The sequence below is a fragment of the Eptatretus burgeri genome, chromosome 17, assembly GCF_056783735.1.
Source record: "Eptatretus burgeri isolate ZD-2024b chromosome 17, Ebu_testis_v1, whole genome shotgun sequence".
In the NCBI taxonomy this organism is placed as follows: Eukaryota; Metazoa; Chordata; class Myxini; order Myxiniformes; family Myxinidae; genus Eptatretus; species Eptatretus burgeri.
The window spans coordinates 22,331,754-22,347,103 of NC_140977.1; the positions used below are offsets into that span (position 1 = coordinate 22,331,754).

The window sequence follows — 15,350 nt, forward strand, 5'->3', positions numbered from 1 at the left end:
ATCAAACCTCGAAAAGGCACATCCGCGGGGCCCCGGCAATATTCCTGGCAAGTTTCAATCAGATCGGACCGGCGGTGGTCGAGAAACTGCAGTCGCAGACAGACAGACAGACAGACAGACAGACACACACACACACACACACACACACACACACACATTGCTGGAATTATAGATCGATGTAACAAACCAGTACACAAACACCACACAAAACCACACAACACACCACAAAACAAATCCTGGTGAGCGTATGCAATCTCTGATTGCTCTTTTTAAAATGTATTTTGTTGTGGTGATTTTGTGGCAGGTGTTGTGTGTATCTTATATCACCGAGGGTTAGGGTTGCAATTGTATTTGTAGCAACTTCGTGAGTAATTCTGTGACCTCTCTGAGGTCTCATCCAGGGATAGTTTGTGGTCGGTGTTATATACACCTCACCCGAAAATCACCTTCTCCCATCCCCAATCTTTTTATTTTTATTTTTTGGTTATCCCAGCTCTGCCTCCCCCCCCCCCCCCCACAACCTCACTGAAATCAAGTAGTTTTGACGGATTTATCACCCCATGCACGAGAAGTGGGGTTAAGCAATTGGTTCATATCAGTCTGTCTGTCCTTCTTCACAGTTTTTGATCGAGAAACTTCTTCTTATTCTTCTTCTTTCGGCTGCTCCCGTTAGGGGTCGCCACAGCGGATCATCCGTATGATCCGCATAGTGATTTGGCACATGTTTTACGCCGGATGCCCTTCCTGACGCAACCCTGGTCGCCTCTTACAACACAGGGATATGGTACACCTATTTTAACCGGGGCATACACCAGCCCAGTATACTGGTACTCATTTCGCCGACCTCGGAAGGATGACAGGCTGAGTCAACCCCCTGGTGTATTAATTCAATGGCCGAACGGGGCTTGAACTCGGGACCTTTTGGATCCCAAGCCACTGCCCTAACCACTGCGCCAACACCAGGCTGATCGAGAAACAACTTATTGAAATCAAATGTTATATTATGAACATGAGTATGAAGAGAAGTTTGTCGTTTTACCTTATTTTGGCTCTGAATTTGTCTCGACCTCACATGTGCATGAAAGAGGAGTGAGATAATTATTTAACTCTGTATGCCTGTCTGGCAGTGAAACAAAATTGAAAATCATTCCAAACAGGAAACTTTCTGCTTTTAAGGACGTCATAAAGGACACAAACAACAGGCACATATAATGTAACGTGGTAGAGGTGGTGGAATCAATACTGGGTAAAACGGCGGTAAAACCCAGAATTATATGACTTTAAACCTCTTTAAACCTTCATTTAAATTGAGATATACTTGAACACTGTAGAACACAAATCGCCTTCATAATACTTCAAAGAACCATGCTATATATCGATACATAGCATGAGAGGGCGTGGGGTACAGTATTGGGGTGAAGAAGACACCGCCAATATGGCTATGTACAATGCCTATTGACGCTGCGTTCTATCCACTCATTGGGACCATACTCTGTGCACAGCGTCGGTGCTGCCTAAGCAGCCTCCTTGGCTATTGGGCACAATCCTGGACGGGTCGCCACTCCGACACAGGATACCAGCAAACTGGCACTCATTTTGCCGACCTCGGAAGGATGACAGGAAGTCAACCCCACCTGGTATTAATTCAACAGCTGAGCAGGATTTGAACTCGGGACCCTAGAATCCTCAGCCCACCAACCGAACCATTAAACCAACACTAGGCATGCTGCATTCCATGGTGATCAATAAAGCCTCCATCTCCTCAACTGCGACGAAACGTCATCATTTTACTGTGCAGAAGGGTGGTATATAAGACTGCTTCAATTGTGCTAAACTACAGGATTTTTTTAATCGATCTTTAAAATCATGATTAGCCCCCGTTGGACGTCGTCCAAAAAAGGGGCAAATGGATTTGGTCTCGATTTTCATGTCTGTGCGTGCGCCGGTGCGTGTGTGCATGCGCAACCATATCTCGGACATGTATGGACCGATTTTATTCATACCCGGTACAAAGACAACACATGATGGTGTACATATGTATGTCATTATTTTTCGACCTTAGCTCCAAGATGGCTGACTGGCGGTCATTTTAGATGTAAAATAATCCCCCAATGTTGAACACGTCTTCAACCATTTATCGGACATGCATTTACCAATGTTGTTCAAACTTGGCACACAGATAATGAATGATGGCTTACATAGGCACATCCTTTCTTCTTTTGAGATCAGATCCAAGATGGCCGAAGGTGGCCATTTTGTTACTTAAAGATGTCCAACCATTTCTCCAACATGCATGGTCTGATTTTGTTCAAACTTGGCACAAGCATAGTACGCAATGGCATACAATTACACCTAATTGCATTTTGCGATCTGATCAAGGATGGCCGATCGGTAGATTGGCGGCCATTTTAGTTGTAAAAACCCAATGTTGAACACGTCCTCAACCATTTCTCGGACATGCATGTTCCAATTTTGTTCAATCTTGGCACAAGCACAGTACATGATGGCATATATGTGCACTTCACTTTACTTTGCGATCTGTTCAGAGATGGCCGACTGGTAGCCATTTTAAGTTGTACATAAATATGGGCTAGCCCTTTAATGTCCGGGATAAGGATTGTTACCTGAATGGCTTTCCAAGCTTCTGAATGGTCAAAATACTGTGAAAAGTACCTGAAGGAAAAGGCTATACGTCTACACAACGAAAGACTTGGAGTATCTTCTCGTCCTGCAAACTCCCGTACTGTTGGGAGAGGTTGGGGGGGGGGGAGTCCACCTCCGCTTTCAGAAGGGATCACAGGTCAGGGATAAAACTGTTGAATTATTTTTTCTCAGAGAATTATTCCGAAGGCTCTTTTCGAGATCATCACTGAACCTTGGACTGCCTCTAACTGTAGTTTGTTTATGGTAATATTCCCACTGACTTGGGATCTTAAGGTCTTGAGTTTGAGCAATTTCCGTTGAATTAACACTAGGTGGGGTTGACTTAGCCTGTCATCCTTCCAAGTTTGGTAAAATGAGTTCAAATGTACCAGTGATAGGGGCATTGTATCAGCAGCAAAGCCACGTCCTCAGCCAATTATGCGACCTGCAGCCCTGTGCTGCATATGAAGAAGGAAGAGGAGGAGAAGGAAGTAAAATTTCCAGGGATAGTTTTTTTATCACATGAGGTTCTTCTTTATTATTTCTGTTGCTCCAATTATCATTGGAAAAATTTTGACACTTCAGGTTCCAAAATCTCTTGACCTCATTTTTGAGATCCTGATATTTGGACTCAGCTTAAACAACTCATTTGGACCACATTGTCCTAGTCTCCCTCTAATTTGACCTTCAACCTTGCTGTTGGTGTGCTTCTCCCCTCTCTTTCTGGTCCTTTTGTTGTTCCGTCCTGATCCGTTCTTTGTTCTCGCTCCTTCACAAGCCTCGACTGTCTGTATACAAAAAGAAAAACTATTATTTATTTTTTATCTTTAAAATTATATACGTTTATTTATCATGTTATTATTTCGTCTTGTTTTTTTTCCCCCCGATTATTTTGAATTTTCTCCAGTCCCAGCCCCCTTGAATCCTGACCTTCCCTGTCAAAATCAGAGATTCATGCAATGGGCAAAACACAAATTCAAAAGATCCAGGATTATCTAAAAGCATCCAGCAATTTAAAAACGTTTTTTAAAAATCCTAAATATTCCATCAGGTGTGTGACAAGATATCTCTCGTTTGAGGGTTTATGTGTTGCATTTTAAAGAATCATCGTGCTCTTCTGTTCTTCAGGATGATAAGTCAGCAAAGGGCTAGGCGATAATACTGTTACGGGTTCCACGACGGAGGGATTCTCAACCCACTCCGGCCGTCTCCGGGGTTTATAACGCCGGCTGGCTCAGCACAGGCCTCGGGTCACACGTCTTCAATCGCGATACCAAAGTAATCCTGAACCTTACCAGTTGGGGAAATAGAACCCTGGTTACAGACTGGTTTTGTCAGATGCCGAGCGTTTTCTGCCAGTCTGTAACCATTTTGGTTTAATAAGCCAATCGAACAGATCGTTCCTCGATGCGACACAAATTAATCCATAGCGGCAACTTCATACGAACCAACCAGATTTATTGGGGAACATCGGGGAACACAACACAAGCAAAATATTCACGACAATGTTTTTATTAACAATCTTTAACCCGTTCTTAACTAGGGAACTACGGATTACAGGTTTCGAGGGGGTCCCTACAGAGATATGCCTTAAACAACATGCAGACAAGACAGACAGACAGCATGCAGACAAGACAGAGTACTTGGTGATGTTTCATGGACGAGCGGAACGTGTCAAAAGCAAGAATGTCGCTCGTAACAAGCCGATGTCCACGGATTCAAGCCCAAGCTCGAACACGCCGCATGGCATGATGGCGGCACCGTACTCTTTCTTCTCAAGGCACCGCGTGCGCACGCCCTCCTCAGCGCGTTCTGGCCCCGCGCAATGTCGACGGCACAAGACCGTTAGATCGACGATGGGTTTCAGCTGATTTCTCTCAAGGTCCAGCATACAAATCCAGGCCTGGCCTGTTCACCAGACAAGCCCAACTCGAGCTGCCGGGCTCCGCAGGCGGATCGACAAACGTGTCGAGCCGTGAGGTGAGTAAGGACGGAGGCTCCGCGGCCAGACGCAGGTTGAGCCTGTCGATCACCTCTTCATAAGAGTTGATCGCCGACTCGACGTGCAGGCCGCCTCTCCCACTGCCAAAAAGGCAGACTCGACGTGCGGGCTGCCTCTCTCACTGCCAAAAAGGCAGACTTGACGTGCAGGCAGCCTCAGTTACTGCCAAAAATGGCAGAAATTGGCACGCTCAGGTTTGGCTTCTCTCCTGGCAGATTCAACACTATCCCTCCTTAGTTCGGTCGCTTGCCTCTCAAAGCCGACTGCCATTTCTCTCACGGCAGAATCACCTCCGTCCTCTCAGTTTCTTACCACCTTTTTTCCTTTCCTTCTCGCCTCGAAACCCGAGCACGCCTCGAAACCGACTGTTTCCCCAAAACTGAACCATTTCACGAGGTCTTCGTTCACTCGCCTGCGAGCCACTGGCTCCTCTCCCTTTATGAAGCCGACAAACTCCTCCCCCCAGCTCCACCTCCCTCTCCAGGCCACCCCCCCTCAGCCGACTGGGTGGGGCCTATCGTCCGGAGAGGCGAAGGAAGAAGAGGGAGCTCTCGATCCACCACCACCGCACAAACAATAAACAGCCTCTTACACCTCCTGACACACATGTAACGTCCATTTTACCGAACAACCCAGCTAAACATGCATTTAATGGGGGATCTGAGCTAATCCTATATTTAGTAGCCTACTAAGGGCCATTTCCATAACACTATCTCCACCTTTCTCCCGAGGCTCTCCCGAGCCTCCATCTGGGGCAGCCCACGGCAATGGCCCTGTCTAACGTACAGCACAGATCTCCCATTTACTCTAACCCACAACATGGGAAGCACTCAACTCCAAAAACCAAAGTGTCACAGTAAGATTGGCATGTCCCTATCCTAGTGCGTCGGGTCACCAATCTAACAAACAAATTCACACTCTATGCACACTACTTAACATTCTAATTATGGATTTGAATGGGAGGGCATTCAATTTTACTTTTAACACCAATATTGGCATAGGAGCAGAACATTCAAAGGTTCAAATTTCTTTCACGTGTTCGCTCCTTCATGCCCCCTCCCGGCAGTATCGTCCATTCACCCCTGAGGGTTTTCTCACTTCGTGGCCTTATTGGCCTCTCACCAGGTGAGTTCAGTCAGCCCAGTGGCCTAATCTCACAAAGAGTTCTTTGGCCCACTAAGCCCACAAAATGGCATGAATCTTCGGCCGCAACGGCCCACAAAAGCACTTTGGCCTCAATGGCCCACAAAAATGCTTCGGCCCATATGGCCTACTCACAAGCAGCAGCGGGCAACAAGCCCTGCATTGGACAGCAGGTGACACAGTAATGGTGGCAAGGTGATATCGATGGTAAGCAAATGCAGTTTGGAGGCGTTCTTAAGGACGCAAATGGGTGTGATGACCTGAGACCAGGTGAGATGGAGAGTACCCATAACCTTCCTTGCCTGACTTGTTTTGGTTAAGTTCTCTCTTTTTTTTTTTTTCTTCCCTTCTCTTTTTTTTACTTTTACAGACAGGATGGTGTGTTTCTTACTCAACTGTTATCTTCGTGGATGTGTGCCCATGACATACTAGTGGCCTCTCTGGCACTTGGAGAGGGTGACCTAGCCTGGCCCTCGCGAACAAATTTTCCCATCAACACTACTCATACCAGGTGTCACACATGAATGGTGCGGAGAGTCCATCGAACCTAACCATGTACTTTTAGCTCGAGACAATGCGACAAACCCTTCTATGGCTAGAATGATCCTAATAACCCATTTTCCCAACCTGGCACACTGTTCCATTCTATTAAACCTGGGCAAGGCCCTTATTTGTCTTTTTCATTTGGTGGTGCTCGGCATAACTCGCTGGCTGGGGAGTGTGACTACTACTCGGCCACTTTGCCTGCTTCCAATCGGGGGTGGAGGACACCCAGCGACCTCGGGGTTCACCTGATCATGCTTCTGGCGCTCCTAACTAAGGGGTGGCTCTCTCTAGCCCCCGTACTGTGCCCTCCTAGCACCCACACTGTGCTCTCATAGCACCCATACTGTGCTCTCATAGCACCTACACTGTGCTCTCCTGGCACTAAAACCTACCGTGCTCTCCTGGCACTGAACCTACCATGCTCTCCTGGCACTGAACCCTACGGTGCTCTCCTGGCACCTCTGACAGCCTTCACCTGCCAGGAACCCCCCAAGCCCTGGTGCCCTATTTCCCGACTCACCAACTTCCAATACCATGTCACACTACCAGCCAGTATCCCCATACCTTGGCCTGCACCTACTCCTCGCAGTCTGCCTGCACAATGGAACAGCAGCCAGAATCCATGTCAAATCCTCTAAGTCCCCCTAACCTACACTAACTTGGTTAGGAGACTCCTACCGACAGGGTACGTTGTTCGCACTCACTCTCCTCATCTGCACAATCACGCCATTCACCCAAACACTTTAGTCATTCATTCCACAGTGCCGCACACCCAGTCTACAACACCATCCAACACCTTTCACGTTTATGTGAAAACAAAAACACACCAGTCCCTCAGATACCACTTGGTCATCAAATTTAACCAGTTCACTTTTTCATCAAACCCCAATTAATTTGTCACTACGTCCGTCATCTGCTGGCCTACTCCATACTGCCCTAATTGTTTATTTCCAACAATTTAAACGAAACATCAACATCTCTTCACCAGCCTCATTTACCTCTGCATGGTTCTAACCAGGCATTTCAATCCTTCCTCAAACAAGCCACTCTTTGTCATCTACTTGTTTCAGGTGTGTTTCACGCTCTGCCTGTAATGTCTCCACCGCTTTTTTCAATAATCACCCAAATCCACTCGTGCCACTCTTATGCCTTCTGTCATCTCTCAATTTGCAATCACTTTCGGTACAATTTTCAATCAACTTCTTACATCCCCATATGGCCTGCTTCTTTGGCTCATTGGAAGGGGAGTGAGGGAACGAATCCCTCATTAACTATTACATGACCCCGCCGCCTTTCCGCCACGGCTCAAAGGGGTCACGTCTCAATTGGGGTTGTGGTCTACCCCCTCCTTTTCTCCAGGGTTCGCGGAAGTCAGGTAAACCCCAATCGGTGGAATGGCCTCCCCCGCCTCTCCAGGGTTCATGGAAATCAGGTAAACCCCAATCAGGGAGGCGGCCTCCCCATCTTCTCCATAACTCCCTGAAGACAGATAAACCCCACTCAGGCAGCCAAACCCCTCGTCTGCTCAGAAAGGTTCGAAGACCAAGTGACACATGACAGTGCCACTTGCTACTCATCTGCGCACCATTCCAAAGTTCCTGTGAGGCTGATGGAGAAATTAAAATCCAATTTCTAAAGCCTGCTCCTGGATGCAGCACCTCCAACTCTGTAAGAACCCATGCGGAGCTGTCCATTATGGTTTCCGTCCCCTGGCTCAAGTTCTGTCCTGGTGACATTTCTATTTTCCCTTGCACCGCAAACCTATTTCCTATGTCACCACTCATTCCACGCTCAGGACTCCCACTCACAGCAGGCTGCACACATTCCAAGGTTATGTGTTGACCTTCCACACACTCATCCTTGCCTGCGTACTGACCAACCGCCTCGCATTCCAGCGTTACCTTCTCGACCGCCAGGTGAGTACCCACACAGGTTTCGGCCTCGGCAGCACATACCAGTGCTGTAGTCTGGACTGTGGGCTCACAGCATTCCACACACACATTCAGGGGTCACGCATACGTGCACCCCATCGGACAGGGTCTCTTCATAAACATAAAATTAAATTTCTACCTTAAGCTCCTCGTCCGCACCATGTATGCATGTGCCCACGTACCTGCTTCGTTCCAGTCACCTCGGTCCAGTCGCTTCTCTCCAGCAGGTTGCTCATCATCGGTTCGCCACACCCCTCTGGGGCTGTCAGCTCCACATGCTGGACCTGCTCAAAATGTATTTCATTCGTCAACAACCCCTTATGCTCCCTCAATGTCTCCTTCACCAGGGTTTGCTCTAATTGTTGTTTCATCCGACGAGTGATGTCAATCAAGTCCCGCACCACTAACATTCCTCCCTGTGGTGATGCCACACATCCCATATTATTGTGCTGTTCTACTTCCTGGCTCCATTTACTTTTCCATTTGAGTCGTTCTTCTTAACAGACTGCTTAAGCAGCGCCAATGCTCTGCAAAGAATATGGTCCCAAGAAAGAGAAATTGTCTATTGTTATGCTTCGCAAGTCTCTGGTGGTGGTATTTTATTTCCGGTCAGATTATTAGGTCTATATTTTTTGTGTTGTTTGCTTGCGTCGTCTCTCCAATGTGTAATTTTCGATGGTTGTATAAAGTTGATGAATGAGCAAACACTTTACTGCACACTGAACACTTGTATGGTTTCTCATCCGTGTGTGTCTTTCGATGAACTTCTACATGTGAAGAACGAGCGAACGCCTTCATGCAGATGGAGCACTTGTATGGTTTCTCACCCGTGTGTATTCTTTGATGAACATATAAATGTGAGGAACTAGCGAACGCCTTCGTGCAGATAGAGCACTTGTATGGTTTTTCACCCGTGTGTATTCTTTCATGTATTTTCAATTGCGAGATGAAAGCGAAAGCTTTATTGCAGAATGAGCACTTGCATGTCTTCTCAGTTTGGTCATAACCTCCATTTGCATCTGTGTGCATTATTTGATGTAACTTTAAATGCGATGATTGCAGAAAGGCTTTCGGACACAAAGTACACTTGTATGGCTTTTCACCCGTGTGTGTTCTTTGATGAACATCCAAATGTGATGAACGAGCAAACGCTTTCATGCAGATGGAGCACTTGTATGGTTTCTCCCCCGTGTGTGTTCGTTGATGAACAAGTAAATGTGAAGAACGATCGAACGCCTTCATGCAGATGGAGCACTTGTGTGGTTTCTCGCCCATGTGTATTATTTTGTGTATTTTCAATTGTGACATGAAAGCGAAATCCTGGTTGCAGAATGAACACTTCCATGGCTTCTCATATTGGCTATAACCTCCATTTGCAGGTGCGTGCCATCTTTGATGTTTGTTTAAATGGGTTGATTGCGGAAAGGCTTTGGGACACAAAGTACACTTGTATGGTTTCTCACCCGTGTGTGTTCTTTGATGAACATCCAAATGTGATGAACGAGCAAACGCTTTCTTGCAGGTAGAGCACTTATATGGTTTCTCACCCGTGTGTGTTTTTTGATGAACATCCAAATGTGATGAACGAGCAAACGCTTTCATGCAGGTAGAGCACTTGTATGGCTTCTCACCCGTGTGTGTTCTTTGATGAACATCTAAATATGATGAACGAGCAAACGCTTTCATGCAGGTAGCGCACTTGTGTGGTTTCTCACCCGTGTGTGCTTTTTGATGAACCTCTAAATGTGAAGAACTGGTGAACGCCTTCATGCACACAGAGCACTTGTGTGGTTTCTCACCCGTGTGTGCTCTTTGATGAACATATAAATATGAAGAACTAGCGAACGCCTTCATGCACACAGAGCACTTGTATGGCTTCTCACCCGTGTGTATTCTTTGGTGTATTTTCAATTGTGACATAAAAGGGAAATCCTTGCTGCAGAATGAGCACTTGTACATCTTGCGTTGATTGGAATCTCCATTTGCGTTGTTGTACTTGTGTGGTCTCTCACTTCCTTGAATATTCTTGAGGGTCTCTACACAACTTCTGCAAGTGTGGTTGGGAGACACGCTGCTAAACTTGTCAGTTTCTTGACATGTGGTCCGTGTCTTGTGCGGATTGAAAACTTCCAGGTCAAACAACTGGGAACACTTGGAACAAGAAACAAGTTTCTTTGGTTTCTCTGTAAAGACAATTCATAAAAAGCATCAAACATTCATTCCAAATTTGAAAAATGTAGCACAATCTACACAAGCAAGGCATATAGACAAGGTTGCATTCCTCCTCATGTCATGAAGGAGTACACTTTTCTGAACTTGCACCCATGCTTGCTCGTTTGTTTCGGTTTTGCTAAAAAAAAACAAAAATCCAAACCTTTCCTCTTTCCTGGAAACATGCTTTAGCACAGCGAATTTTAAACGAGGGCAATCATTCAAGCCCTTCTAACTATCGTCCTGTTGTTCTGATTTATACTGTTTCCAAAGTATTTGAATGTCTTCTCAATTCCCATTTTCTGAAGAATCTTGAATCTCACAGTTTTCTATCTGACCACCAATATGGTTTTAGCAAGGCAAGCTCTACCAGTGATATCCTTTCTTATATTACGAATGTGTGGGTTTCTTCTCTGACAAACTTTGGGGAATTATTTGTTGGACATCTTGATATCTCAATAGCCTTTGACAGAGTTTGGCATCGGGGCCTGATATCCAAGCTTCCCTCTTTCGGCATTCGTCCTTCACTCTGCCTAAATGGGTCAAACATTTACTGAGCACAAATAAACTATTTTACCAGAAGTTATTCGCCTTTTCTGAACAGTGTATAGCAAGGAAAAAGTTTACTTCGACGAAGGGTTAATGCCAAAATGTCAGCCTCTCCTTGCTTCCCATGGCAGTTAGCACACTTCAATCAACATTCCAATAAATACAGCCATTGCTCCAATCGACTGGCAATGTCAAAAGATTTTCAGAGCTTTCGCCTCTACAATATGTCCAAAAAAGAGTGGTGGAACAAAGGGGTACCAGCCTACAATGGAGAAAAATACACCACGGTGCTTTTAAAAGGGTTCATTGCCAGTGCAATGAAGAACTGAGGGACGACTAGGCCTGTTGGTGGATGCCCAGTATACGTTCTCCTGCCTTTAGAGTCTCACATGGAAATTTAGCATCTCATGGACATGCTGTCATGAATAGTAAAACTTGTGGAGTTCTCAAGAATAAATCTCTTCAAAGGTTAATCCCCAAAACAACTAGAACAGCACTCGATGGAGCGCTTATCTCTGCCAGGCTGAACAGTTTATGTTTTGTATCCCACTTGATAGGCCTGACCTGGATCTGGAGCTGAACCAAAATCTAATTGGCTTGTTATTGTCACCTAACAAACTCATCCATGTATTTTTGTCATAAGCTGTCTTCAACTTTTTGAAATATGATGCTAAATATCGTTTTTGACCCCTCATTTCTCAGCGATGAAGAATCACTTAAAAAATTAGAAAATTCTTGTATCCAGATCTGGATCTTCACCAAAATATTAATTTAGTTCTTGTCACACAAGCAACCTGTCCAAAAAATTTATTTCAAATCCATCCACAACATTTTGAGATGTCCTGATCACAGGCAAACAGACAGGGGTGAAAACATAAGCTCTGTCCACCTTCGGTGGCAGATGTAAATATGAGACTTGGCTGGTTTATCCTTTCAGAGAGGTCCTGTGAGTATATAGGTCATACTTGGACGAGAAGTCATATTCCAGGTGTTAGAAAATTTTCTGATCTTCTTTAGGCCAGCAGTCAGAGATACAACCATTGTCTTTCTGTCAATGAGCAGAGGAATTTTCATAAGTACGATCAGATGATCGATGAAATACTAACAATGATTTTCCAGCAAAACAATGAGGTTGTGGGGGAAAAATTTATATTAATGTATTCTAAATTGTAACAAATGGAGTTTTAGAAATGTAACTTTTATGCTGCAAGTTGAATTGGCTGTCATTTCTGGCCAAAAGACTTTTGCCCTAAATGTTAAGAAATGTGTTGTTATGGAGCAGAGTGACTGAGCTGATAACAAACAAACCTTTGCTTCGAAATGTACGAAGTGGCTTTTCGTCTCAAGGACATGTCTGCAGTCTGGGTTGAATAGCCCCCACCACTCTCTCATGAAAGTATAAAATGCTTTGAAATGTAAAATTATTTCAGTGCAAGTACCTGAGAAAGTATTAGCATCTCAGTGGCTTGTACTCCTTGGAACTGACCAAGTACCAAGTTAGAATAAAACTCTCTGATGTAATGTGGAAGTGAATTGAATCGGGTTGGTCTAACTGTTAACTAAAGTAAGAATAAATGAAATAGAACCAAATAACATTGCAATCAATGGGGATTCTTAAGTTCATTGTACGAGGGTGAGAAGTGTATGGTGTATAATTAGAAAATAAATTGTTTCACAAGGAAGGACTTATGTGGAAATCAGTTTTATCAGTGTCAATAGGGTTTTTGTAGGATTTTATAACCAAATCGGACAAACGTTAAACTCTGCCTGAAGTCAAATAAGATTCCACAATCGGCCAGTTGGAATCCTTCAGGAGGACAACGATCACAACAAGGTGGGTTTAAAAAATCCACATCAAGGTCAAAGCAGTAACCAAGAAAAAAATGAAATCCAAAATGTTCTCATATCACAAGCTATTCTACAATCAGAGAGATGATGACATTAGATATCAGTTTGACCTAGAACTTGAACGATGCGATGCACAATTCAAGCTTAACTCTGATAACAGCTGATAATAATGAATCAATACAGCACAATGACCAAAGGATCACAGAGAACAAGGGAGACACTCCAATAAATGGTGTGCATTTTCACTTTCGATCCAACAAAAACTGATCTCAGATGGTAGAGGAAAGGGACCAGATTTACTACATTGCAGTTAAGGAACCAGCAGATCGTAGATGTGTTCGAGATTATCACGTAACTGAGTTACAGAACACAATTCCATGAGATATGCAAGCGAGTGTGACAATGCGGAACTAGGTTGCAAGTTTTTGAATGGACTATGGCAGACTTGTCTGACAAGATGAAACAATCTTGAATGTGCATCTCATGTCACATTAGAGAGTGATAAACTTGTCTTTGAAACTTGATGAATCCTAGTAATCTCAATGGATTTCCAACGCTATTTCCACAGCATACATTGGTGAAACTCAAATTATTCAATTGTCAAAAGAACAAATGAAACAACTAAACAGTGTGATGTGTTCGCGATGAATCTAGACTTACCTTCGAGCAGTTGAGCAGCTTTGCTGGACTCCCAGGGAGGAGAATCATGTGGTTCCTGCTTTATGTGCTCATTGCTCAAAGCATCCTGGGAAGTCTGAAGAAAGGTACTTTTGAATTTTTTGGACTTATCCAGATGAGCTTCACCTGCAAACCAACAGGTGATGCCACTGTTGTCATTTCTAGTCCTGAAGGCAATTGCATCATTTTTATTCTCATTGAACGAGAACAGAAGGATTGTTGAAGTTGTTGTTCAGACCTTTGACAAGCGAGGAATAATCATCAACAAACTCGGACCCCACCTTCACTTCCACAATAAAATCTGAAAACAAAAACATCCCATTCAAGCAACTTTATGGAGTATTTCCAACCAAACTCATAATCATAATACATGCCAAGCCCAGCAAGTATTTACCTTGATGACATAAGGAAATGAGAATAAAGTTTCAACAGTTTCATTTTGGTGAGAGTGAAGGCCAATGAGGACCTCGAAGTGATACTCACAGTGTGCAGATCTGATGGTAGCCGGAGCGGGGTTGATTGAAGCATCACAGCACCTTTGGAGGCTAGCTTGTTTTTTCTGGGTGTGAATTTACTCAGCATGCAATTGGACCAGGTGATGCCACTTTACACGGTCCAGCGCTGCCACTTCCCAAGTGTTGGCTATAATACCGGCTGCCACAAGATACCTTTTGACAACATCTTTGTACCGTAGCCACAGACTACCCCTTGCTCTGGAGCTGGATGAAAGTTCTCCACTGAAAACTGCTTTTTGGAGTGTCTTCACCCATGTGGTTTTCCATGTTTTTGAACATGGTTGAGGCTTGTGAATGCAACGGAACAAAATGGAAAGTTCTATTGTTTTGTTTTATGTACTCCTGTGCCACCAACACAGACCACTAGTTCTGTGCTGGAATAAGCAAGGAATTTTTTTTTGTACACATAGTCAAGGCTTATGAAAGAGCTGGAATTAGTACAATGAAAAGATCAGGACACAACGGGCCAAAAGGAACAGTTGAGGGAGGGGGGAAACACCAACAGCAGAGTTGAAGGCCAAGTTAGAGGCAGACTTGGACAAACAATGGGTGGAGGAATGGTGGCAGGAGAGGATGCATGGGATGGACAAGATGGATACAGAAGGAAACCCTCAGGAGGAAAAACTGGAAATTTGGAAGGGGGGATTCGGGTGGGGTTGGGGGTTATCGAGGGTAGAAAAAGCCAACAGCACGGAAACAGCAGAGGGTGCAAGACCAGAAAGGAGCTGGTCAAAGACAGAGAGACCAGTCGTACAGAAATGAGGGTTAAAGGATAAATTTAACATAGGATTAGATGGGGGCAAAATTGTTTCTCCACGATAACCTACCATTTTATCCCCCACCTCTCCCCAAAACCCCCCAAATTTAACATGGGATTAGAGGGTGGTAATAATGGTTTCTCCATCATAACCTCTCCTCAAACCCCAAAACTATACATGCAAGTGAATGGAGGGCAAAGGGGGAAAAAAAACTGACATTCTCAAAAAACCCTCTCCAAAATCGAACTTCTCCCTCTAACAAGCTCAACAGTAATAATGAACAAAACCCATCATTCCTCCTCCTCTTTCCCCACCCACACATTATTAACTACAGTGGTGTCATCTTATCACCTTGACAATAATTAATTACGAGCATAACCCTTGCTCTGCCTGACATGTTGGGGTGGGTGTGTTTGAGAAAGGAACTGATGCAGAGTATCAGTAGTAATTTTACTTTAATGCAGTAAGTGGAATACGATTTCACTGTTTCAGAACCATTTTATTTACTTTTTTTGTACCATGCACC

At 44.5% G+C, this 15,350-nt stretch overlaps 1 protein-coding gene across 1 annotated transcript in view; it reads right to left on the bottom strand.

The window, feature by feature from the left end:
- LOC147009530 (uncharacterized) overlaps positions 1-15,350 on the bottom strand; it is a 51,002-nt gene that overhangs the window by 13,883 nt on the left and 21,769 nt on the right. Inside the window, exons 3-5 of the mRNA XM_085861278.1 lie at positions 13,790-13,852; positions 13,534-13,677; positions 8,448-10,448 (exon numbers count right to left, since the gene is read on the bottom strand). Of these exons, the coding sequence (XP_085717404.1) occupies positions 8,875-10,448; positions 13,534-13,677; positions 13,790-13,852 (1,781 nt within the window). The 3' untranslated portion in view covers positions 8,448-8,874. The remainder of the gene's footprint in view (positions 1-8,447; positions 10,449-13,533; positions 13,678-13,789; positions 13,853-15,350) is intronic.